This window comes from the organism of the source record quoted next, unplaced genomic scaffold (assembly GCF_019419815.1).
Source record: "Pyrus x bretschneideri cultivar Hongxiangsu unplaced genomic scaffold, Pyrus_bretschneideri_v1 Contig28, whole genome shotgun sequence".
Lineage (NCBI taxonomy): Eukaryota > Viridiplantae > Streptophyta > Magnoliopsida > Rosales > Rosaceae > Pyrus > Pyrus x bretschneideri.
In genome coordinates this window covers 1,167,776-1,193,280 of record NW_025999590.1, presented here as the reverse complement: position 1 = coordinate 1,193,280, position 25,505 = coordinate 1,167,776, and the positions used below count along the sequence as shown (strand labels likewise).

Sequence of the window (25,505 nt, the reverse complement as noted above, 5' to 3'; positions counted from 1 at the left end):
TGATAAATGGTAAGAGTCCGTGAGGCTGACAATAACTGACAGGCTCGCATTATTTTGAAAAAAAAATTAAAAATCCCTTGTGCGATTTATTAGTCTTTCAAATCAAGATCTTTGCCACGCTGGCATTGATCGATTACTGTTACGATGGTTTGTGGGTCCCCTACAGACAACAACTCGACCTGGCTTTTAAGATTCAACAAATTCTTGGTGAATGAAGGGAGAAATTTACATAAATCATATTTACTGTCGCGTAATGTTTTAATGTACTAATATAATCTTTATTAATTAATAAAATATTTATTGTTAATTAAAATTCTATGAAATTATTAATTTAACATCACGATAATATAATAATAAACTTATTTCATGTAAAAATCATTTTTCAAGAGTGAGGGTTTGTACCGAGCTGTGCCAATTACTATGGTTATTGCACGACATTTCTCTCTTTTTATTTAAGAAATTTGTAAAACTAATCATTTTTAGAATCGAATGTTTTAATGATTAGTTTTTCGGTTGTCATCTAATTGTTATGAACTTATTCAAACCACAATTTTTTGGAAAGAAAACTTTTCGTTCAATTTTGTTCCGAAACTCTTTAAGATGCAATTTCACAAAATATATGGCAGATCCATTCTTGGACCCAAGTGTTTCTGGGACTACTCAAAAGTCCGATGAAGTGCTTGTGAGGATCTCCAAGGACAACCCAACGGCCTGGACAGGTGGTGGAAGAGAGAGGTCTATCATGGCTATGCAGATGTTGTGTAATAGAAGTTTTGAATTAAAAAGAAAAATCTAATTTCAAATTAAGTCAAACATAGAGAAGGCCACAATAGCTCTGCTATTCTTCAACCTTGGTTCTAACAAAGAATAAATACTCTCTCCCCATTTTCCACGTGAACAACTCCTCATGTTTTTAATTATTATCTAATCAGGTTGTATCACCTAAAATTTTAATCAATAAAGGGATAATGAATTACTCGATCAATACTTTTTATATCATATAATTGACACAATTATTATTTTTTAAATGGAAGCTTCATAAAACCCTAAACCCTAAAATGATTACTTTATAGTCATTAATTTGTAAGGTGCACTTTTAAATTACATTATGATATATATATATATATATATAATCGCTTGGATTTAATGTAATTTTTTTAATACATACGATATTATCTAAACTAAGAAATTGGGAGAATGGACTAAACTTACAATAAACAGGCCATAATAATTTAGGGTTATGGTAGAGAGACTAAATTTGTAGACAAAATTTTGAAAACTAAAAAATATAGAAGTTGATGATTGATTTATTATTTAAACGTTGATAAATGTGCTCATTCATATCGATGACACATCATTTAGTTTGCCAATTTTCTTTCTAAATTTAATCTCTCTAGCACTATCCAATAATTTAGTTTAAATTTGCATTTAATGTACTTTTGAGCTCTTTTGGTTGTATAAAAGCCGATAGTCATTTTAAAAACTTCCTCAAAAGACCCTTAAAATAAACTAATTTGAATAAAAACCATTTTCAAACGCACACTTACATACTTTGAAATCAGTTGAGCATGAAAATGAAGTGAAAACTTTTGCTTAGTTTTTATGTTTTTCCATTTTTTTATTTTTTATACTTTTCAATCTGTTCCAAGCAAAAGTCGCGAAATAATGAACTGTATGGTATAAGAGTTTGAACCCCAGAAATCATGGCTTATGATTAAGATTTCTCGAAACTGAGTTAACTCCCTCATTACTTGATTAATCACTCGATTTCGTTCTCCTACGATCCGAAAACAAAACAAAAGCATGCTCCAGCTTCATGTAGATGGAAAGCATCAGGCAGACCGCAGACGATATAAAAGCATGAGAAATCGCTGTTCTTGATCCTCTAGAGCTTACTTCTTCATGAATCCATCGTGTTCGTAAAAAGCTTAGTTGCCAGTTAGAACCTTCAAGCTGCATTACTAATTTGCTTCACTGTCAAGTGCCTCCTTCCTTCTCCCAGACAAACATAAATGTTCATCTACCACTCTTCTGTAACTATCTACATCAGCCACAGTGCATTTCTTACTCATGTCATCAAATATCCTCTCAGCTTCAACCGCCATCCCTTTTGCGCACAATATCTTGATCAAATTCGAAAATCTCTCCAAACGGAAAATATGTTAAAAGAAAATTAATGAAAAAAACTTGAAAACTTTGAGTTTTAAAGGACAAAATAAAGGGTAAAATAAATAGTACCATAATTGATTTTTTAAGTGTTAAAATGTGGTTTTTTGTTAAAGTGAACAGTACCGAGAGCTTTTCGATAAAGTTTCCAAAATGTTATTGTTATCCAGAGCTCCACAGAAAGTCTGCACTGCCATATTCACATTGCCATCTTCGCAGTAACCCTTAATTATGCAACCGTAGAGGTTGGTACTAAGCTCGTGACCATTCCCAAGCATGTCACAAACAAGCTCTTCAACTTCCCCCATTCTACCTCTCATATCACAAAGACTGCATATCACTGTGTTATACGAAAAGAAATTCGGAAAGCAACCCATTCGACGCATTTCCTTTAGAAGAAAAATAGCTCTTTCAGGTTCCCCATTTTCAACAAGAACTCTGACTACTCTATTAAAGCATGAAACACTCAGCTCTAGGACTCTTATATTCACTTCCTTCAAAAGCTAAATCGCTCCATCTGGTTTCTCAACTTAGAGTACTCATTAAAAATCACCACATATGCCACTTCCGGTTTCATCCCAAGGTTCACTATATCTTTAAGATGTTTAGCAGCGGCATCTGGCCTCCCCTCAATGTAAGGCCCTTTCAAGATAGTCATGTGTGTTACTATATCGTCCTCCACACCATGTAATCTCATCTTTGTCACCATCTCCTTCGCCTCACCAATGTGCCCACTCAAACACAAAGCATGAATCAGAGCATTGCAACTGAACAGATTAGGCTCACAGCCCAGTTTCTCCATTTCACCCATGCACTTCATCACCTTCTCCAACTCGCCTTTCTTGCAATACCCATCAATCAAAGTTGTATAAGTTACCAAATCAGGCAAGCAATCCTTACTCTCCCTCATCCGACCCAAAACTCTCCGTGCACTATCAAAATCACCCTTCCTACAAAACCCGTGAATCATGGTACTATAAGTGATCACATTTGGCTCACAACAATGCTTCTCCATTTCATACATACACTTCATCACCTCCTCCAACTTGCCTTTCTTACAATACCCATCAATCAATATTGTACAAGTTATCCTATCAGGCAAGCAATCCCTACTCTCTGTCATCCGAACCAAAACGCTCCTTGCACTATCAAAATCACCAATCTTAAAAAACCCATGAATCATAGTATTATAAGTAATCACATTTGGCTCACAAATCATTTCATTAAACATCTTCTGGGCATTCTTAATATCACCCTTCTTACACAAACAATGAATCAAAATACTGTAGCTAATCTGATTAGGCTCACAACCCTGCTTCTCCATTTCACTCATGCACTTCATTGCCTCCATCAACTCGCCTTTCTTATAATACCCATCAATCAAAGTTGTATATGTTACCGTATCAGGCAAACAATCCTTATTTTCCCTGATACGACCCGAAACTTGCCTCGCAGTATCAAAATTACAAAACCCATGAATCACAGTATTGTAAGTGATTATATCACGCTTGCAAGTCATTTCATCAAACACCTTCTGGGCACTCTTAGTATCACCCTTGTTAAAAAACCCATGAATCAGAGCATTGTAAGTAAACATATCAGGCTCACAACCCTGCTTCTTCATTTCACTCATGCACTTCATCGCCTCTTCCAACTCGCCTCTCTTTCAGTACCCATCAATCAAAGTTGTATAAGTTACCGTATCGGGCAAGCAATCCTTACTATCCTTCATTCAATCCAAAACGCCTTGCAGTATCCAAATCACCCTTCTTAACCAACCCATGAATCATAGTATTATAAGTAATCATATTCCGGTTGCAAGTCATTTCATCAAACACCTTCTGCGCATAGTTATCACCATTCTTACAAAACCCATGAATCATAGTATTGTAAGTAATTATATCCCGCTTGCAAGTCATTTCATCAAACACCTTCTGCGCATAGTTATCACCATTGTTACAAAACCCATGAATCATAGTATTGTAAGTAATTATATCCCGCTTGCAAGTCATTTCATCAAACACCTTCTGGGCATTCTTAATATCACCCTTGTTAAAAGATCCACGAATCAGAGCATTGTAAGTAAACAAACCAGGCAAACAACCCTGCTTATTCATTTCACTCATGCACTTCATCGCCTCTTCCAACTCGCCTTTCTTACAGTACCCATCAATCAAAGTTGTATAAGTTACCGTACTGGGCAAGCAATCCTTACTATCCTTCATTCGATCCAAAACTCGCCTTGCAGTATACAAATCACCCTTCTTACAAAACCCATGAATCATAGTGTTGTAAGTAACCATATCCTGCTTAGCAAGTCATTTCATCAAACACCTTCCAAGCATTCTCAACATCACACTTTTGACAAAATCCATGAATCATAGTATTGTTAGTAATAAGATTCGGCTTGCAAGTCATTTCATCAAACACCTTTTGGGCATTCGTAGTATCACCCTGTTACAAAACCCATGAATCAAAGCATTGTAAGTAAACAGATTAGGCTCACAGGTCATTTTATCAAACACCTTCTGTGCATTCTCCATTTCACCCATTTTGCAAAACCCTCTGATCATTATCGTACAGGTAAAAACATCCGGCTTCACCAGAGCTTCCTTCACAAGCTGATCATGTATTTCCTTACCTAAACTCATCCTGTCTGCCCTAATCAGACATGATCAACTTCGCCTTGTGAAACCAATCCATGGCGCTCCGATAACCCCTCGTCTGCCATGAACCACGATAAACCCGCTGAGCAAGAAATCATCGAGTCTATTGGATTCTTGAAGGAGAGAGGCAGCGGTAGAGAAGAGAGAGTGGGAGATGAGGAGGTCAGCGATCGCCAAGTAGCAATGGCGAGTGTGGGAACAATAGTTGGGATTAGGGTTAGGGTTTGAGGCCCAGTTGATGAAGAAGAAGGCATGGTGAGGGTTGGCCTGAGCTTTGATCACGTTGATTACAAGGCTTGGTTTCAGGAGCGGCGAGAACTGGTGTAGCCACTGATTTCCACATTGTCTCCAATTTGGGGAAACATATAATTACTTTTGGCATTTCCGCATCAATATTATTAGGAAATTATATCAGGTGCTTATATTTTAACCTAATTGGAATAATGGTTTTCAACTAAAAATGTATGACATTGATTTTTTAACTCATCAAAACGTGTAGTTATGATTTTTTTTCGTCAACTCCATTAGAACTTCTGTCAAAATGAGTCACGTGCGTGGCATGTGCAGGTGAATCAAGGGGCAAATACAGAAAACCAAATGAGAAAAATTATGGCAATAGTCCCTCAACTTTAACTTAATTGGAGCAATGGTTCCTCAATTTTAACCTAATTATAGCAATGGTCTTTCAAATATGACTCGTTTTGACAAAATTCTGACATAGTTGATGAAATTAACCATAACTACACGTTTTGATAAGCTAAGGGACCAACGGTCATGTACTTTTACTCGATGAACCATTGTTACAATTTGTTGTAAGAGAAGAGGACCTCTTTCTTTAAAATGCCAATCACGCCTTTATTTGCCCTATTTTACCCTTGCTTCCACCAAACAATATTTACGTAGTGTATAGAGGCACCAACTCCCTCTCCCCACCTACTTCTTGCTTTTCTGTTACACATGTGGATTTGGTGATAGGAAATTGAATCATACAATTTTTGCTTCTTTCTTTGTTCAATAACTTGGAAAATTGTAATTTCTTAAGGATATTCTTTATGTGATTGTAACGTGACAAGAAAAAAAACCATAGTTAAATTTATGTCCGCCGGAGTGTAGCGACACCAACAGCTTGGGGAGCAATTTGAAGTAAAGCGTTAGACCAGGCCATGGGGTGGAGTTGAACTCTTTCAATGTGGTCAATCGCCGCCACAAGGGCGTCTACCGAAAGCAAAAGCAGGTATGAGCTTCACGTCGAAGGAAAAATAAACCAAAACCTGCGGTCAAGAGATAGATGTCCGATAAGGGATGTATGAAATGAAGAGAGGAGCCGTGGTGGTCTGATCCGAGGCACATAAAAGCATGTCAAATCGATGTTTTTGATTCTGAAAGAGTGTACTTGTACATGGCTGATGGCTCCATCTAATTCATCATAGCCAAAATGCCAATTAGAACCTTGAACCTTTGATTGCTGGTTGTTTTACTACCAAGTATCCTCAGTTATCTCCCTAAAATGCTCATCTAGCACCCTTCTGTAACTATCTACATCAGCCACGGTGCATCTCTTATGCATATCGTCAAATACCCTCTCAGCCTCAACGACCATCCCTTTCGCACATAACACCTTAACGAAAACCGAAAAGCTCTCCAAACTAATAATGTATTTAGCATCCAGTGCTGCACAGAAAGCCTGCATTGCCATTTTCACATTGCCATCCTCACAATAACCCTTAATCACACGACTGTAGAGGGCGGTATCAAGCTCATGACCATTCTGAAGCATGCCATGAACAAGCTCCTCAACTACCCCCATTCTACCTCTCATATCACAAAGACTACTTATCACTGTGTTATACGAAAAGAAATTTGGAGAGCAACCCATTTGTGGCATCTGCTTCAGAAGAACAATGGCTCTTTCCGGGTCCATGTTTTCTACAAGAACGGTTAGCAGTCTATTGAAGTTTGAAACACCTGGCTCTAGGCCTCTCATCCTCATTTCCCTCAAAAAGGAAACAGCTCCATCCGCTTTTCTCATCTTACAGTACTCATTAAAAACGATCCCGTATGCTGCCACATCCGGTTTCATCCCAAGGCTCACTATATCTTTAAGATGTTTAGCAGCATCGTCAGGCCTCCCTGCAATGCAAAGCCCTTTCAAGATAGCCGTATGTGTTGCTATGTCGTCCTTCACACCATTTAACCTCATCTTTGTCACCATCCTCTTTGCCTCACCAACATTCCCACTCAAACACAAACCATGAATTAAAGCATTGTAAGTAAATAGATTAGGCTCACAACCCTGCTTCTCCATTTCACTCATACACTTCATCGCCTCCTCCAACTTGCCTTTCTTACAATACCCATCAATCAAAGTTGTATAAGTTACCGTACCAGGCAAGCAATATTTACTCTCCCTCATCCGACCCAAAACTCGCACTGCACTATTGAAATCACCCGTCTTACAAAACCCGTGAATTATAGTATTGTAAGTAATCACATTCGGCTCACAAGTCATTTCATCAAACACCTTCCGGGCATTCTCAATTTCACCCCTTTTGCAGAACCCCCTGATCATTATCGTAGAAGTCGAAACATCCGGCTTCACCAAACCTTCCTTCACAATCTGATCATAAATTGCCTTGGCTAAACTCATCCTGTTAGCCCTAACAAGCACGCCCAAAATCGCATTGTACGAAAACAAGCATTTCCCACTCTCAATCATCTTTGCCCTGTGAAACCAATCCATGGCAGCTCTGATATCACCCCGCCCACCGTGAGCGGTGATGAACCTGCCGAGCAAGAAATCATAGAGTCTGTTGGATTCTACAAGTAGTGAGGCGGCGGTGGAGAAGAGAGAGTGGGAGAGGAGGAGGTCGGTGATGGCCAAGTAGCAATTGTGAGTGTGGGAGTACTTGTTGGGATTAGGGTTGGGATTTGAGGCCCAGTTGAAGAAGAAGAGGGCATGATAAGGATTGGTCTGAGATTTGATGACTTGGGTAACAAGTCTCGGGTTCAGGTGAGGTGAAAACTGGTTAAGAGGGGCTGAGCTGACATTTGAGGGGTTGGGTTTTTGGGGATTTAGGGTTTGCAGAAGGTAGGTTATGGAGGTTAAGAGAGAGAAATTTGGAGATGTTTGAGATGGGTTGATTAGGGTTCTTGCTGGCGTAGCCATTGATTTCCCGAGGACCCTTCTTCCAGCAGAAGATGACGGTGACTTGGTGTGTTTCTAATTTGATATAAGCACTTTTCAAGAAGCCAGAAACGTTATACACAAACATAGCAATTTTAGACCAATAGAAGGTGTGGTAATTTTTAAGAGCCAAATTTGTCATTCAATATGTCACTCACTGAGTCTGAGCGATGATGTTAACGGGTGTTCGTATTAAGTATATGTTGTATTGTGATTGACTTAAACACTTGATTTGAAATATAATTTTGACAAAAAGACAATTTTACATAATAATTAGTATAGATGTACTTTTAAACACACTCTTACATACATAAATTGCAGTTTTACTGAGTATTACCATTGTTTTTAGTCTCAAATGTTTCACTTTTACGAAACTTATGAAGTTCATTCTATAAAAGTACTTTCAAAATACGTCGTTGCGTTCTTAAATTTTTGATAAAACAAATATTCTAAATTGCTTCAATTTATAAAGAAAAAAATTCAAATTCAAGGGAAAGAGCACATTGTTGTTGTTGTTTTTTTATATTTTATTTTATACAAACTCAATCAACTAAAGATATTGAAATACACAAACATTTAGCATTCTTTGGGTTCAAACCCAGCGATGCTCCACATGTTACATTTTATGATGTTGGTGATCATATTCATACTCACTAGTGCAAAGCCTTCCCTTTTGTGATGATTTGATTGTCAGTAGCTGCAACTAGCAAACTCACACGATCACATTGTTCTTGGGGGACAGCATCCGCTCGGCGGCCGGAGCGTAGCAACACCAATAGATTTCGGAGCAACTCGAAGCAAATGGTTAGACCAGGCCATTAGGTGGAACTGAACTCTGTCCATCTGATCGATCGCCGAGTGAAGAGTCTCTTTAATTTCGGTGTGATCACAGCAATGTATGAGCCCGGCGGAGCTGACATATGAAGGCATCAAGCTCTTGCCTTCTAACCTGGATATGACAAGCTGGTAACCACTTGCATATGCTTCCTCATGAAGGCTTCTAAGCCCTGATCGATCCGCGGGCGAACCTTTTGCTACCGAGTGTATGCAAATCAATCCCTACATTTATTTTTAGAGCATAAAATTTGAGAACCAGTGCCTGTACATTAAACTTGTACGTATGTCACATGTGTTTGTATGGCAGAATTTCTCCTTACCTCTTCGGTTCGTTTGATGTCCAATCCAAACCGTGCTTCGCCAGGTTCAGGTATCAATTCGATCAACAGTTCTGCAACTCCGGGCATAAACCAAAGCCTTATGCCCTGCGCAATTTGGACCGTCGTTGTATGGTTTTGTTGTTGCTTGTTCCAATTGATTTCCTTTCCTAGTAAATTATTTTTATCCTTCACGTAATAAGAAAAGGGAAATTAATCGAACCGCTTAATAACTGGTTACTAGCTAGAAATTCAGCATGAGTTACAAGAGAGACTGAGATTATACCGACGACACAATCTGTTCGGTTTGGATGTTAACAAAAATAAGCGGGGCTCCAGAAGCAATTGCAGCAGAAAACCAAGCCATGCACCGGGCAGTTGTGGCCTCCGTGCAGTACTCGCCTGGCAGCGGCATGAACAGAATGGAGCTAATGATCGTGCACCGTTGGTCGGGCAAGTGGCTGTCGACTTTCATCTTCCAGTCATATTTAACTCCCTTTTTGTTGTATCCCCTGTATTCCACGTTCACCAAACTCCTGCTCATTTCTGCAAAATCACATAAACAGCAATGAACGAAGGTCGTTGCATCAAAATTTTCGTAACTCATGAATGAATGTACGATCTTTATTCAAACAATGTGACATGTTATGTTATCAGACTGCGAATCAAAACTGTTGATTTAGATTATGTGGAATGAAAGCATAATATGCAGTCTTGGTTCATAGTATGACAGCGTGACATGTTTTATGAGACTTAATAATAATCGCTAATCAACGGCAAGACAACATATCATGTCAGATATCTTATAAGTGATCGTCACTAAATTCAGTACCAACATGGACCGGAAGCCGGCGAAGAAAAACGTACCTTGCAGCTCAGTGCATTGATCCGAGGTCAAGTCCCCCAAAACTGCAACATGTCTATCATCCGTAGCCGCTTTGATCGTATACTTTTTGTGAAGCATCGAAAGCCTCTCAGCCACGATGCCCGTCCGGAGCTTGAGAGTGCTATCACCCCTCCTCACCTTCACCCAAATGACCTCCACATTGCTAAACTTAGCGAGCAGCGACGTCAGCTCTGCCTTGGCTTTCGTAGGCACGAAAAGCTCGTCACCAATATTGTCACGGCTCTCGGAATAATAAACCCCTTCAATGATGTCCCCGGGCAATGGCATGCTCTCGTCCCACTCTTCCGACGCCTCTTGCTTCACTTGCTTCACGCAAACCAGCGTCGTTGTAACAGCGGCCATATTTTTCCTCTTCAGAGTGCAGAAGCTGCTTCCCATTATCTTGTCGATCGAATTCGACGAAGACATACTTCGTGGAGATCCTAGGAATCTCCATCCATGTTCGAACACTCCAACGTTAATTTTCGGTTACTTCGCCGTACTCTCGGTGAGGAACATTGTCATCCTTCTGAGGGCGTATTTATATTATTATATAGTGCTGCTATCTAGAAATCCGGCTGGCAATTTTACGAGAGATTTTTCAGACTGGTACACGAGGTGGTACACCCATGTGTTACTATACAAATGGTGGGATATGTGTGCTAAAAAGTTAATAACTTAAAAAATAAAATTTCCTACCACTTCTATGAAAACATGTGGTGTACCACCTGTATTTCCGTCACAATGAAAAATTTCTCCAATTTTACATGGGATTTTATGTGAAAAATTTAATTAGGAACCCATAAATTAAGAGCAAACACAAAATTTAGTATAATAATCCGTAATTAAAGTCAAACATCCTGTACATGTTACTTTCAATTTCTCAAGATATTAATCACATTCCCTCGTTAAAAAATAAATATGAAAATGCTATCTAGAAAACAACAGAAATAATTGACCGGACTACTCTCGAATACAAAATTGGGTGACGACATACGAAATAGGTCATCCGTGAGGCACCCCTCACAAAAAAACGTCGAACTCTTTGTACTTTAGTCTCATCTAACTCCACGATGACCCAAAATTGGGGTGAGAAGATATGTACTTTATACCCACTATGGGACAAGTTCAGCCATTTCTCTTTCAAGCCTAGAGATTTCAGCTTCAGCATGAACCCTCGTGTTTGCATCGTCGGACTCTAAACTCGGTGTCAACCTAGAAATCTGCCTGTTGATGCTTCGAATCTGCGTGTTTGATCAAAAAAAATGAAAGGGTAAGGAAAAATAAACACATAAATTAGAAATAATTCTATGAAGAAGTTTATAGAGGAGGACAAACCTTTCTAGAGGGCCATCTGTTTAATCCGTTTCGGCGGCATATCCTTTTCACAACGGTTGGGCAAACCTTCAATCTCCTAGCAGCTTTTTGAATCGGAAGATGGAAGTAACCGCGAAGATCGTCCAACGTCATGTTTGCTGTTCTCTCCCTCTGCACTACTTCCACATCATTACCCAAACAAACATGTTAAAAAAAATGTAGTTATAGCTTATCATCTTATTGTAGCTAAATGTACTTAGAGAAGTAAATTAGTGACACATATTAAGATAAATTTAGATAATTTAAGAGATTTTGGATTGAGAGAAAAGTTAACAACAACCTGCGCTGCAAGGGAAATCCTCTCGTTCTCATCCTCAGCCGCCTCTAGTTGATCAGCAGCGGGTTGTTGTTGTTCCGCTTCACCGGCTCTTCCTGAAATTGACAAAAAAAAAACACTCAAGTAGCCAACATTATATGAAGATTAAACTTTCCGAATGATAGAAGTTTGCAGGGAAAATCAAACACACGAACCTGAATTTGGAGGAGATGGTGGGAAAGTGAAGTCATCGGTGTTTAGAATGTCATCCCACTCGAGTCCAACGCAGAGGGCCTCGTAGAAGATTGCCATTGGATCTTGCTGCATAATGTATCCCTCTAGCTTTCTCTCTAGGCAGTACTGCATCAGAAATTGCTTCACCTCCTCTATGCTTTTCTTGCAAAAACTAAGTTCCAAAACGAAAAAATATGTTTAGTCTTTTTGTTCATGTTTAAACGGATCACACCCTCGCGAATGAGATGGAACGAAACAAACCGGATCGAAAAAACTTACTCAAACATTTGATACTGATGATTGTCGGAAGAATTCACATCGAAACTCTGGAGAATTGCATGACTGATCATGCCGAACCTTCCATGAATGTCAAATTTCATAACGTGGTTGCCTTTCCACACAAGATGAAAATAAAATCAATACCCTTATCAACACTTGAACCGAAAAGTACCTACTAAACCGATACTAATTACACAAAAAATCAACTTAAAACTTACCATTTAAGTGTATGATTTCCCTAAGCAGTTGGCAACAACTGCAGTTAAATGGAACTGGTATCGCAGGCCAAACCGAAAGCGGCATCGGATCACCAAAACCCTGATTCTGCTCATTGTTGTCCCCTCTGGGAGGACTAGTACCGCTCGATTCTCCGATAATCTGCGAGGGACCGGATTGCGAATCAACGTTCCCTCCACCATTACTACACTGATTGAGGAAATCCCATGTTGCTTGATCCAACAAAGGGTCGTCCAAATCTTGGATTCCCTCATCAAACAGAGAAATTGGATTAGTAGGGCAAGTGTGTCCCTCACCGTCCAACGGCGGTAATGGTACGTTCTCATCGAGGATCGCGTGTTCGGAATCATACAGAAAGTTCATAATGTCGGAACACAGGCCATTTTCGTAGGGGTCATGGTACGGTACAACAGCCCTAGGATCTGCCATGCATAAAAAAAATTGTATCTATGTACAGAAACTGTTCAATTCTCTGAAGTTTCAATGCAAAATCTTTCTTTTGATATTTTTTTTTCCTTTATTTTGTTTGATTTTGCAAGTTTCGCCTAGACAGAACGCGAATTGAACGGTCTCGAGCACCAGAAATTTTTGGTGCTCGAGAGAACTTGGAACAGGTTTTTTGTTTGAATTGGAAGTGAAAGCTTTGAAAGGGTGCAAAGAAATAGTGGAACAAGACGCGAGTGACAGTTAATTACCATTTGGACAAGAGTCGGTTGGGAGTTTTGAAAGGTGTTCAGGTTCTCATCCTGTGCTGTGTTCCATCGTAAGGATCTTATTCATTTTTTCCAAGAGAGTTTTAACGAAACATTCTCATACTGTTCACTTTTAATGAAATGATATTTTTACTTTAAAAAGTCATTCTTGGTACTATTCACTTACAACATCTTTTTGTTATTTTTGCAGTGCAATTCGCGATATCACACGGTAACCTTTTTTGCGATGATTTATTATTTTTATTCTATTAATATTTGACTTTTCTGTTGATTTTTTTGGAATCGAAGCTACATTAGAGTGCACAGTCATCATTGTTTTTTGTCACTGCAACAAAATGCTCGTTTAAATTTGAGTTTGTATTTTCATTTTATGTATATCATGAATAATTTAAAATAGGGTGATGCTAGGGATACTAAATTTAGAAACAAAATTTGTAAACTAAAGAATGTGTCATCAATAAGAATAAACATGTTTATCAACGTTTAAGTAATAAACCAATCATCAACTTCTATGTTCTTTAGTTTCCAAAATTTTATCTCCTTAGCATTACCCTTTAAAATATCATACTGTCAAAAAAGATAAGTGATCGGTGAATAAAATCGACATTCAGGTATCGTTTGGTATGCAGACGGGACGGGACGAAACGGGATGGGACGGGACGGGACGGGACAGGACGGAACGGAACGGAGCGGGAGCAAAGATGCCCTCGGATGGAAACAAGGAGGAAGAAGAAGGAAACGGAGTGGTTATAATTTTGTGTTCCACGAATGTGGAACGAGTCGTTCCAGGAGGGTGAGGTGGAACGAAAATTCACCCAAAACTCGTCCCGTGGAACAGCTCGTTCCACCCGTTTTAGGCGCACCAAACGTGGGACGGAACGCCTTGTCCCACTCTGTTCCGTCCCGTCCCATGTACCAAACAGTTGAATCAGAACGAAATTTAGATCTTAAATTCAGCATTGTAATATATATATATCACCAACACTAGATCAAAAATTAATTAGTCACTAACTTTGATAAATAAATGTTTGCTAAGAGATTTCTTCGTTCCAATAAATTGATCGATGAATTTCGAAAATAGGTCTAGATGTTCTTTAATTTAAACTCACGGAAAAAGCTATCTTTTACGGTTCGGTGCATTCAAAAATTTCATTACAGTAAAAATGAACGTGCTAGGTTAAGTTGAAAAATGCATCCCCATATTTATTTTTACTTCTTATATATCATTTGTTAATTTTTATATTTTATTATTTTAATTTATTTGATCCAACGATCGAAAATGCGTGAGAGAACAACAATGTTAATTAGTCACACAAGGGTGAAAAGGGAAGGAAAACAACGTTTTAATCCCCAAAAGCAAAAAAATCCAAGTCCGTAGAAATTTGGTGCTTTGAGAGAAAATGAAAGCAGCACTATCAACACTAATCAGCTCCAAGAATCTCAACCCTCACTCCTCCTCCTCCTCCTCCTCCTCTCTCTGCCGCTCCATTTGCCTCCGCCCGAAGCCTCTCTCCCCTCCGCCGTATTTCCTCTCTCCAATCGCACCCTCCAAAGCCCTCACCACCAACATCCGCATCGGTCTCAGCCGCAAGTCCCAGACCCGCTCTGCAAATTTCTCGTCGGTAATGGCGTCGGTTTACAAGCCCGAAGAAGCCAGGGTCCCGCCTGCCCTTCCCCTGCCCACTCCTCCCGTCACCAAGGCAAGCTTTCTCTTTAATCTCCGTGTGTATCCGGTGATTTCGTTGTGAATTTTTGGAGTTTTGAGGTTGAACTTGAATTGGGTTTTTTTGTGCAGTTTAAAATTGGGTTGTGTCAGTTGTCTGTGACGCCGGATAAGGAGAGGAACATTTCCCATGCTCGCAAGGCCATCGAGGACGCCGCCGCAAAGGGTGCCCAGCTTGTTCTTTTACCTGTGAGTTTAACAGTTTTACTTCCTCACTCTGTTTGTTTTGGGGACATTCATGTTGGCATGCTGATTAAGCTTGCTGGCTCAAGTTAATTATTGGTTTATTAGGCTCCAATTGTTTGTTAAGTGTATCAATATATGTTCGGTAATTTGGAAACTGCATTTCTTAGCTAATCGAAGTTTAGATGCCCATAAGAATAGTGTAGTTTGGAGTCTGCATAGTTCTTTCGAGTAACCAAAAGGTTAGTGCTTTATTGGGTTTGCTCACTTTCACCTGCTAAGTATATATTCACCATCAAAGTGGGGGGTTGTATCGGAACAAATTTATGTTGCATAAGACGAGATGGCTACAATTTATAAACTCAAATTTTAAGAAATGTTAAGATTTTGGCATTAAGTTGTGTTTGATGCTTTGTATTTCAGGAAATTTGGAATGGTCCATATTCAAATGATAGCTTCCCGGTTTATGCTGAGGACATTGATGCAGGCGGCGATGCATCTCCTTCAACAGCCATGCTGTCTGAAGTTGCTCAACGTTTGAAGATCACCATTGTTGGTGGATCTATAGCGGAGCGTTCTGGGGATCGGTTGTACAATACTTCTTGTGTCTTTGGCACCGATGGAAAGCTGTTGGCTAAACACAGGAAGGTAATGCTCTAAGCTTTAACATGAAGGGGGCACTTACAATATCAAGTTCAAGTCGCAAGATATTTTCTTCGTATGGTTATATGTCTATGAAAAATTGCTCTTTCCACTTGCTTTAGGAATGTATGGACTTGATGTTTTTGAACATATAATGATTACCTTTCAAGGGAAATTATATGTCTTAGTCTTTGTTTCTTACGGTTTTAGTAACAAAGATCATGGCATATGGTCACAGATACACCTATTTGATATTGACATCCCGGGGAAGATTACCTTCATTGAATCAAAGACTCTCACAGCAGGGCAGACTCCTACCATTGTGGATACAGGTTTGAGGTTCATTCTTTGCAGTAGTTTTGTTCATTGGTTCTTTTCTTCACACAGCACCTATTCCTTTGGTGAAAGAAGTTAGTTCATTAATTATTGATGGGATAGTAAACATCAATTGGTTTTTGCAGAAGTTGGACGTATTGGCATTGGTATCTGTTATGACATTAGGTTTCCGGAACTAGCAATGATTTATGGAGCAAGAGGTTAGCCGTTTCTTTTTCTTTCCATGGACGTGAAATTGTTTCCACTTTCTGGGCATTGCTAAACTGATAAAATTAAGGGCTATTCTTTCTGTAGTCAGTACACCTAATCCTTTGAAATCTGCCACAGGATTCTTCTTTGCAGTTCAATTATTCTGCTTGTTGTTAAAAAGGAATTGGAATTATTTCTCCTTTGTTTAGTCCTTTCCAAGTGAAGGACTTCTATGATTGGAAATACCGAATGCTAACAGTAATAAGTTGCTGACATCAGGTACTCACTTGATATGCTATCCTGGGGCTTTTAACATGACGACTGGACCGTTGCACTGGGAATTATTGCAGAGGGCAAGGTATTAGTTATATTATTCCCTATTTCACATTCCTTAGAATAATTTTTTTACGATATGTTAAATCAATTTGTAGTTTTTTATGTAGTCATTCTCTCTGAGATTTGCCTTGCTATATCTTGTGCAGGGCTACAGATAACCAGGTACGGTAACATATGTCCTATATGGCTATATGGGATGCACATCATGGGTTACGTTTGCAAATAAAACTTGGAGTTAGTACAATGATAGGAATTTTTGATAGATTAGATGAAAAGAACCACAGTCAAGTCCCTACTTTGTGACAATTATGCCTTGATGATCCTCCATATTAACTCTAACAACTTCTCATGGGTGATTTTCTGTGGGTTGTCAGCTATATGTAGCAACTTGTTCCCCTGCTCGGGATGCTGGAGCCGGTTATGTGGCATGGGGCCACTCCACCCTTGTTGGACCAGTAAGTGGATACGTAAATTTAGCTTTATGATGCGTAGTTCCATTTGATCTTTGCTCGACCCATTCACCAGAAAGTTGACGCATACTGCACATCTCCTATGCTCCATTTACTTGTTTAAAGTTACCCCCTTTCTACGTTTTAGTAATAGAACAAGTGTCTGAGTCTGCATTTTCGTGCCTGTTTAAGTGTTTTGGATGGCAAGTTATTTGTAGATGAATCTTTTTTATGAATCTGACTAAAAGAATCAAATGTGGTAGTTTGGAGAAGTACTGGCAACGACAGAACATGAAGAGGCAATAATCATAGCAGAGATTGATTATTCAATTCTTGAGCTTAGAAGGTGATGTGGTTTCCAACCTATAGTCTTCGTTTTCCAATGCATGAATGTTTATAGATTTACCGATGAAATATTTCCCGTTACTTTATTATTAAAACAGGTCTGTTTTGAATTATTCAGGACAAACCTTCCCTTACTGAAGCAAAGACGAGGCGATCTTTACCAGTTGGTAGATGTTCAGAGGTTAAATCCTCAATGATTGCAAATGGGTAGAAGATCCCTCTTATGCCTCTAGGAAGGAAAGTGGCGGGGACAAATTGCATTTCTTAGTGCGAATAATGAGGGCCTGTTGTTATCATCGAAAACCCGAATTATTGTGTGTATTTAGTAACAAGGGAAAGCGAACCCTTGACAACGCATGTTGTGAACATAAACCAGACTGGAGCTTATCAAATCTCGGTTTCAGATTGTTGTGAACCAGAGTTGGAAAACTCGTTAATCTGTCTGTGGGCTTAATGCTGTAGGATTGCGAAAAATCAGTTGGATTGGGCCGAGGCTGATACATTCTACATCCAATGTTGGACCGATGGATTTCTACCAACATTGGTAAGATAAGTTTCACGAGAACAAGAGCTAGTTGATACAATACGATGCAGTATGGTCCGTCTCACAATTATACAACAGCGTTTACCGTATAAGAAAGAATTCCATCATCCATCGCAGTCTCGTAAAAGAGATACGACAAACCCAGCAAAGAAGAATTTTCATGTCGAAGCTTGAAACTGATGTCTTCTTTGTGTTTGGTTGAAAGGCAGGGGAGTTGAGATTTTCAGCGACATGGTAAACAGAGATGTCCTGTCAGAATATTGGAAGGTGGAGGACTGTAGGACCCCTACAAAAGTATTGGGCCCTGGAATTGATTTGTCAGGGACAATTTTTAAAAGGCCATAAATAATAATAGGCCCATCAAAGTGGAGCAGAATGATGTATGCAACTCTGCAAGTGAAGACGGAGACAACGAGAAAGCGAGAGCGACTCCTTTAATTGCTTTTGTAAGAAATATTTATGCTCGGAAAATGCTACGGAAACTATCTTTTTAACATTTTCAAAAACGCTTATGAGAACATTGAGAATAAATGTTTTCTAGAGAAGCAATTACAAAATGACCTAATAGATTAGTTTGCACTATTTGACCTAAAAACACTTTTAACTAATAGAATCAAAAGTGCTTTTGGTTTACAAATTACATTTTTAACTCTTACTCTTACAAAAACACTCTCTAAAAGATCCTCATATGAAACCGGATACGGATATGTCAAGGTGGTGGTGTGATAAACCCTATATTGTGTCACATATTTTAATTTTCTCATTGTTGTTGCATATATAATTAGTTTATCACACTGTTACCCTAGCATCTCCGCTTTTGTCTAAGTTCTCCAAGAAAGCAGCCACGTTATACAAGAGCAAGTGGGTGCACTGCGTCAGCCCTAGTCATCACTCATCCACTCTCTCTCCTCACCCAGACATAAATCTGAGAGAGAATAGAGAAAGAGAGAAAGAAACTTGCCTGGTCAGGAAACTTAGAGAGGAAAACAAAACAAAACCCTAGGCAGCAGCAAGGAAGTAAAATATGCTGCCACTGCATGCTTTGTTGGGAAGGGAGAGAAAACAAAGAGCAACTCAGCAAAGTTTCTCTCTTTGTTCATTATTCACTTCCTCTTCGGGATCTCCCCTCAACTGCTGCACATCTCTTTCACAATATCAGTGCATGTTTGGCGTGATCGGGATAAAGTCGCTTCCAATTTACCCAAATTATCAGACCAGAAAACAAAAGCATATATTACTTGCCCAAATAAGAATAAAGTCGCTTCTTCCTCATTCACAGAAGCACCTTCAAAGCGATAACGTTGGACAGAGAGAATCGAACTGATGACTTTAGGTGTAAACGCACTTAATTAACCGTTCGAACTACAAACTCCTAGCATTTCGCCTCATCTGTATTTTGCTTGTTCTTGTAATTACATGAGTAACTTTCGTCTATTGCAAAGATATTGTGCTCATAATCTATCGAGTATAAATTACAAGTTGAACTCAACTTTTGTGAGAACTTAAAACCATCCATAGAGTAGAGGCATGGACCGAGTCAACGAATGCCCACTGGGGGTAGATGCCCCTAGTGAAGTAATTTGTTTATTAAGCTGCAAATCAGTAGTTATATCTACACACGTTATATTTGAAGAAAATATATGTAGTCAATATCAAGCATACACGTTATAATTAAAACCCTAGATCGAGACTCATACCAACGACCTACTTAGGATATTTAATTATCTTCTCCATTCCAAAGTGAACATAATGCAATCCAATTCTAATCACCAAACGTTGGACTGGGGATTAGGGTAAAATGTTTATACACGTGTGGTCAGAGAGATAAGTTGAATAAGACGTGCGCTTTGAGCCTCCCTTTAAAATTAGGCCTCATATTTTCTTCACACTCTTATTATATATCTTACAATTTAATTTTATCATTCTTTTGTATTCTTAATTTAAAAATAAGGAGAAAAAAAATGTCTTAATCTCACATATCTAATTTGATGTACCTCAAATTCTTGTTTATATATGTGAAAAAATCATATTAAGATACTAAATTAGAAAGCCTCATTTCATTTTCATCTTGAGTCTCAATTTGTATTGGCACCCATCAAAGATAGAGACTCACGAGCCTAGACACGTGGCAAGGACAATTGCTTAATTAGGTGGTCTGCTTCTAAACAGGGAAAGATTTTTCAATGTGCTTGAAACACGAGAGATTCTTCAGTGTCCGGAGTACGGAATAATACACCACGTGTAACTATACAAGTGGTGAGATACTTATGTTAAAAAATTAACAACTTAAAAAAAAAAATTAAACTTCCCTCCATTTATCTAATGACACATGGTGTACCACCCATGTTTCAAGTACAATGAAAATTTCTCGTGGAACACAAGATAGTACACCACATGTCACTATACAAATGGTAAGATAATTGTGTTATAGCAAACTGACACATCCTGACTCTAATAACACAAGTTACGAGGCCGGAATGTTCTGACCATCACTAAATTGACCATATAACCCCCTCAAGAGATGACGTTACAATCCAACTTAATAGCAAAGTCAATGTAAGATAATTATGATGTGAGAGAATTTGAACCAAATACTTTCATTTATATTAAAATAATAGCTGCTACAAAGTCTCATAATCAACCTCTCCACTTGGGGACACAAGTATTGGAAATAAGATCCTATTATTATCATATTACATCAGAGCAGTTAAAAGTTTCACACAACAGTAAACACATAAAAATGTAATGCTATACATAATCGCATGTAAAATTAACAACTTCAAAAATAAAACTTTTCATCACTTATATAATAACTCGTAGTAAACCACCAATTTTACAAATACAATGAAAAATTTATCCTAATCAAGGAAACTACACTAGCGTGCATGACGTATGCGTGTGAGGAAAGCCAAAGACAAAAGAGTGCTCCATGTGTTTATCAAAATAAGAGCGCCCCATGTTCGCACGTGTAAAAGGGCGAGAGCATATAAAATGGTCCCCACAACACACCCAATGAGTAGGGTCATGTCCACACGAGTTACGCGTGATGCTCGAATCTGACCGTCCATTATTGGCGACGGTGTAAATTTGCGTCGGAAAACTGGAACGTCAGTGGCCCCACCAATGGTATCACAGTCCGTACTGCATAGCTGTACTAAAAATAGAAAATGTTTTATTGCTCTCTTTATGTTGGCAAAACGGCAAAATTTGGACGGTATTGTGGGTAACTTTTTGCTCAAATACCTAGTTCAATTTAGTATCGTAACGTAAACACGTATGTGCATACGAATTACGTAAAATTTAAAATCTGATAATAGAACGTTGCTCTGGATATTGATGTGCTTAATATATGCTTCGTACCATTATTTGATGGATCACGCCCACTAATCCACATACATGTAACGGTTGAAAATGTTAATTGATTTTGAAATTATATATCCACAATTTCAAGAAGAAATTTTTTTTTTTAAAAGGAGTCAGTTCGTAGTTTTGTCATGGTAGTTCACTCTTTATAGATGGAGAAGACTCATAGAGGCATTTCAGCCTCTTTCTGATCACCATTGTGTGATTCACCGGTACTAAAAATCAAACTAAGAATATTCCGTGTGGAATACGAGCATGAAACTCATCTTCGTAAATCTAACTCAAATGAGCTTATTGGGTGGGCGAGAATCATTACATGAATTGATTCAATTGAATACAAACTTGGAAATTATGCATAACAAAGAAGCAGCTTGGAAATTATGCAAAAGAATTAAAGTTGTAGGTCTCACTTTAAAGACGCATTCAATCAAGTTCAGGGACGGTGCCCCGATAGCAATATTTTTCCCAGCTTAATGCGTTGGTTCGAATCGTTTGATCAAAGTTTCAAACATAGGCCTACGTATTTAATTTCTCTAGCACTACAATTTAGTAGTATTTTCATCTACTAACATGTAAACATTTTAAGTTCGATGTCTGTGGATGACGAATTCAATTTATAAATTATTATTATAGATGGTTTATTATGTGGTATAACTCAAATCTCTCATCCTGTCATGGTAGACGTTATTTCGATCCTCACAAGGCGGATAATTTTGTTGGTTTGGGGTCGCAATTTTTATATTCAAATGTGTGTGTAAATATTCTCTCCAGATCCATGACCATTAGATCGTGAAAGTATATAAGATCATTGTCTAATTGTTGGGTGGAAGCCAGCTTACAATGTATTCATATTATAAACCCTAACCCAAATGGCTGGGATACTGTTTGAAACCCGATTAAGAGACCAAAGCAAAGACCTTTCTGTGTCACACTACTTTATATCATATGGTTAGGGTGCATAAAGGGGTATGGATGTTGCAGGCATCATAGCATATGTCACTGGATGGATGAACATGAATAAACAAAAATGGCAAAAACATGTGATCCTGGGTGGGGATTCGGGGGCAGATCCTTCGTTTCCCATGCAGTACAAGGCATTTGGTGGGGTTTGTTTAGATCTTGATATGTAACTCCAAAGCCATCCTTTTCAGCTTAGTTAATGGTTTTGTTTGTTTTATCAACTAGGAAGGAAGAATATAAGGAGTATATACACTTGCATAAGATAACCCAAGCTAGCTTAGTTAACTGCTTAATTCCTAGTTCATACAATGTGGACATGGTTATTTGGTATTGGTTATTGTCAATGGTTTCTGGGTAGGGTTTAATCCATTAAATGCACCAATAATCAGTGATTTTTTAGTGTAACCGTCAACCTATCATGTAACGCTTAACTCACGTTACAATACATATATGTAAATTTTTTTTAATACTATATTGTTTGCTTTCATTACGTCAATCATTAATATTATAACTTAAGCGCATAAAATATCAACTATGTCATTTATTCATCTTATTACAACATGTGACTTAGTAAAACAATGATGACAATGTCACTGTCACGCTCAAAAACTTCTCTCATCATGTAGTTTGCTACAATCGATAGTCTACTGTAAATCAGTCTTACAAACAACAACAACCAAGCCTTATTCCACTAAGTGCAGTCGGTTATATAAATCTTAGAACACCACTGTGCTCGATTTTGCACCAAGTCTTTTGTTAGCTACAAGTATTCCATATCTTTCTTATAGTATCTTTTCAAATCTTCCAAGGACTTCCTCTATCTCTTTACTACAAAAAATAATAATAATAATAATAATAATTTGAGTTTGAGTGCAGATGAGCGCAATCTACATTAGAACAAAGCATATCTTTCTCCCACAATCATCTCATCACCTGCTTGATCCCATAACTTCTAATCTCAATATATATACATGGTAAACTGGCAACAAGATATGAGAACATCATGAAATGGAATTAGTTTTAACTTGTAGAAAAAAGTCAACCCGTTGATTTTTTAACTTCATTAAGGCTCCAGATAGCCGTTTTCATGATTAAATTAAAGCCAATTTCTACAGGCTCCTCCAATAAATCAACCGCGGTTAAAGGCTAATTTCCCATGATTACAAAGGCCTTCTCTACGCTTTTTAACCTTGTCATTTCCATTTTATTTTGGGTAATAGAGCTTAACACCTTTCAAATTCAAAATATAATCATAACATTAACAAAGCAAAATGGGGTCCCTCGACTCTTATAAGATTCATTAGTTATTTCCACCGGTAAGTATCTTTTGTTGGTAAATCCATCTGTTTCTCTTTTGTTTTCTTAGTAAACTCTCTCTAATCCATTTTTTAATTCATGCAAACGTTCACGTTCACGGTTTAATAATTTAAGTAACATATTTTTTTGGTAAACAATTTAATTAATTAACATTTTGGTTCTACCTAAATGGTGTAATACTTCGGAAAAAAAATGGTGTAATACAAATTTAAAAAAATATTATTATACTAAGGAAAACGGGGAGATTCGAAACTATTAAAGTAAGTCATGGGAGGAAGTTTCAAACCAGGGACACAGGTATAAACTGAACATCCTGTTCACTAAGATATTAGACCTCATGCAATATGACTTTATCTTTGTGGGATTTGTTTGTACCTATGTGTAGATTAAAAAAATCCATAAAAATACGATTAGAAAAAATGTTATTGAATAGTGAAAAGAAACATTTGAAAATAACTTGAACTTCCACAAAACGATAAAAGATAAAATAATTCAACGACTAAGTATATTAAAAAGAAACAAAACTACCAAAAATAAGGTACAAAAAAATTAATAATAATAAATAAAAAAAAAGATCATATTTTGTATTTGTGTTACCTCCTTCTCATCTTATTGGTATATTACAATTGCTACCTAAAAATTAATCAATTATACAGTCATGCCAGCTCAATGCCAAACCTAAATATATAACGCACCACCACCTTCACACCTTCCTTCTTTTTATATAAATAATTCAAATATACCATTTTTATAAAACATTCCACGAAATACCGAATCTTGATTAATAATTATCACAACCGCTGATGAAATTAATAGTCTTGAATGGAATACGGCCTCCAGTTGGAGCCTTGTTAATTTACCACCCAAAATATTGGATCATATTCATCTAGACTACCAAACATGATCACAACAATAACAATTTAAATTTGCCCCCGTGTTCAATTAAATTAGCTAATTTATATAAAGCGTTTGAACTTTTGAAAAATATTAGGCTTTAGAGATTGCAATAATCCGGACACTGATATTATGATTTAAAGATATGATTCTTTACTTATTAGTAAGAGTTTTCGAGTTTGATTTTCGTCAATATCGAATTCAATACTAATTAATTTTATTAGCACATTGTGTGATTTACCCCAAGTTGTTTACGCTTAAACTTTATAACTTCGATTTTGATCTCATTATAGAGGATATAACTCCGATTCTTTCTAATTTCACCTCTTCACGAGTGTGACATGTTATTAAAACCGCCAAAGGTACGGTCCATAAATTAGCCAAATTGGCTTTAATTTCTAGTTTCACAAGCCATTAGTTTGATGAGGCTCTAGATATTATCTAGAATGTCCTTATGAAAAATTGTAACCGTTCTCATATATGAATAAAACACAATCGTCTCTTTAAAATTAAAAAAAAAAAAAAAAAAAAAAAAAGGAATTTGAATTACATTATTGATAGCCAATTGTAAGGCTAAGCCACCCCCTTTCTCCTTAGTGCATACAATATCGTTTGTTTAAAAAAAGTATTGCCAGGGAGATCAAATTTTTTAAACTAAATTTACAAACTAAATGATATGGTTGTAGATGATTGGATTATTAATTAAATATCGATTAACATGCTTGTTCCTTATTAGTGACACATCATTTGGTTTGTAATTTGATTTAAAAAATGTAAGAGAAAATTAGAATTAGATGCCTTATTTTAGACTTTTGTAGACTAAACATTTATGCTTTTTGAGTTTTTTATTAAGCTTTTGAAACATTTGATTAAGATACTCAAACTTGAACTACTTTGTACTAATTGAAATTAATTTACATTTAAATATTTGCTATATATTTTAAATAATTTCAACTATATTTAAGTCTAAAAATTTAAACTTTTCAAATCTAAATGTACCAACATTAAATAAAAACGTACCAACATTAAATAAAAACGTACCAACATTAAATGTGCCAAATGGAAATGTACC

The 25,505-nt window shown here is 37.5% G+C and overlaps 5 protein-coding genes across 5 annotated transcripts; 1 reads left to right on the top strand and 4 right to left on the bottom strand.

Annotated features, from left to right (window-relative positions):
• Positions 1–2,662: 2,662 nt before the first annotated feature.
• Positions 2,663–3,808, bottom strand: LOC108865333 (pentatricopeptide repeat-containing protein At1g09900-like). Its single transcript, XM_048588611.1, has one exon. The coding sequence runs from the start codon at positions 3,806–3,808 to the stop codon at positions 2,663–2,665; it is 1,146 nt and encodes a 381-aa protein (XP_048444568.1).
• Positions 3,809–3,887: 79 nt separating this feature from the next.
• On the bottom strand, positions 3,888–4,469 carry LOC125479369 (pentatricopeptide repeat-containing protein At1g63400-like). The gene has a single exon (XM_048588610.1). The coding sequence runs from the start codon at positions 4,467–4,469 to the stop codon at positions 3,888–3,890; it is 582 nt and encodes a 193-aa protein (XP_048444567.1).
• A 1,696-nt stretch (positions 4,470–6,165) lies between these two features.
• On the bottom strand, positions 6,166–8,138 carry LOC103927533 (pentatricopeptide repeat-containing protein At5g39710-like). The gene has a single exon (XM_018642619.2). It carries the CDS (start codon positions 7,996–7,998, stop codon positions 6,310–6,312), a length of 1,689 nt encoding a protein of 562 aa, XP_018498135.2. The 5' UTR covers positions 7,999–8,138; the 3' UTR covers positions 6,166–6,309.
• A 598-nt stretch (positions 8,139–8,736) lies between these two features.
• LOC103927532 lies at positions 8,737–10,485 on the bottom strand. The gene is made up of 4 exons (XM_009336470.2): positions 10,038–10,485; positions 9,457–9,716; positions 9,174–9,359; positions 8,737–9,075 (listed from the first exon to the last, which is right to left on the bottom strand). Exons 1-4 carry the CDS (start codon positions 10,483–10,485, stop codon positions 8,737–8,739), a joined length of 1,233 nt encoding a protein of 410 aa, XP_009334745.2.
• A 4,052-nt stretch (positions 10,486–14,537) lies between these two features.
• On the top strand, positions 14,538–17,770 carry LOC103927493 (omega-amidase, chloroplastic). The gene is made up of 10 exons (XM_009336420.3): positions 14,538–14,852; positions 14,948–15,064; positions 15,482–15,706; positions 15,939–16,032; positions 16,162–16,236; positions 16,505–16,583; positions 16,708–16,723; positions 16,936–17,016; positions 17,274–17,356; positions 17,474–17,770. The coding sequence occupies exons 1-10, from the start codon at positions 14,553–14,555 to the stop codon at positions 17,550–17,552; spliced, it is 1,149 nt and encodes a 382-aa protein (XP_009334695.2). The 5' UTR covers positions 14,538–14,552; the 3' UTR covers positions 17,553–17,770.
• Positions 17,771–25,505: the final 7,735 nt, after the last annotated feature.

What these genes read in the sequence shown, in the direction of transcription:
- LOC108865333 (XM_048588611.1), bottom strand. Translation starts at nt 3,808, where the DNA reads ATGAAGTGCATGAGTGAAATGAAGAAGCAGGGTTGTGAGCCTGATATG.
- LOC125479369 (XM_048588610.1), bottom strand. Translation starts at nt 4,469, where the DNA reads ATGGTTACTTACAACACTATGATTCATGGGTTTTGTAAGAAGGGTGAT.
- LOC103927533 (XM_018642619.2), bottom strand. Translation starts at nt 7,998, where the DNA reads ATGGCTACGCCAGCAAGAACCCTAATCAACCCATCTCAAACATCTCCA.
- LOC103927532 (XM_009336470.2), bottom strand. Translation starts at nt 10,485, where the DNA reads ATGTCTTCGTCGAATTCGATCGACAAGATAATGGGAAGCAGCTTCTGC. An exon ending in TCAATGCACTGAGCTGCAAG is followed by an intron (nt 9,717 to 10,037) that starts GTACGTTTTTCT and finishes GTGATTTTGCAG; the next exon opens with AAATGAGCAGGAGTTTGGTG. An exon ending in CCGAACAGATTGTGTCGTCG is followed by an intron (nt 9,360 to 9,456) that starts GTATAATCTCAG and finishes TATTACGTGAAG; the next exon opens with GATAAAAATAATTTACTAGG.
- LOC103927493 (XM_009336420.3), top strand. Translation starts at nt 14,553, where the DNA reads ATGAAAGCAGCACTATCAACACTAATCAGCTCCAAGAATCTCAACCCT. An exon ending in ACTCCACCCTTGTTGGACCA is followed by an intron (nt 17,017 to 17,273) that starts GTAAGTGGATAC and finishes CAAATGTGGTAG; the next exon opens with TTTGGAGAAGTACTGGCAAC. An exon ending in TCAATTCTTGAGCTTAGAAG is followed by an intron (nt 17,357 to 17,473) that starts GTGATGTGGTTT and finishes TGAATTATTCAG; the next exon opens with GACAAACCTTCCCTTACTGA.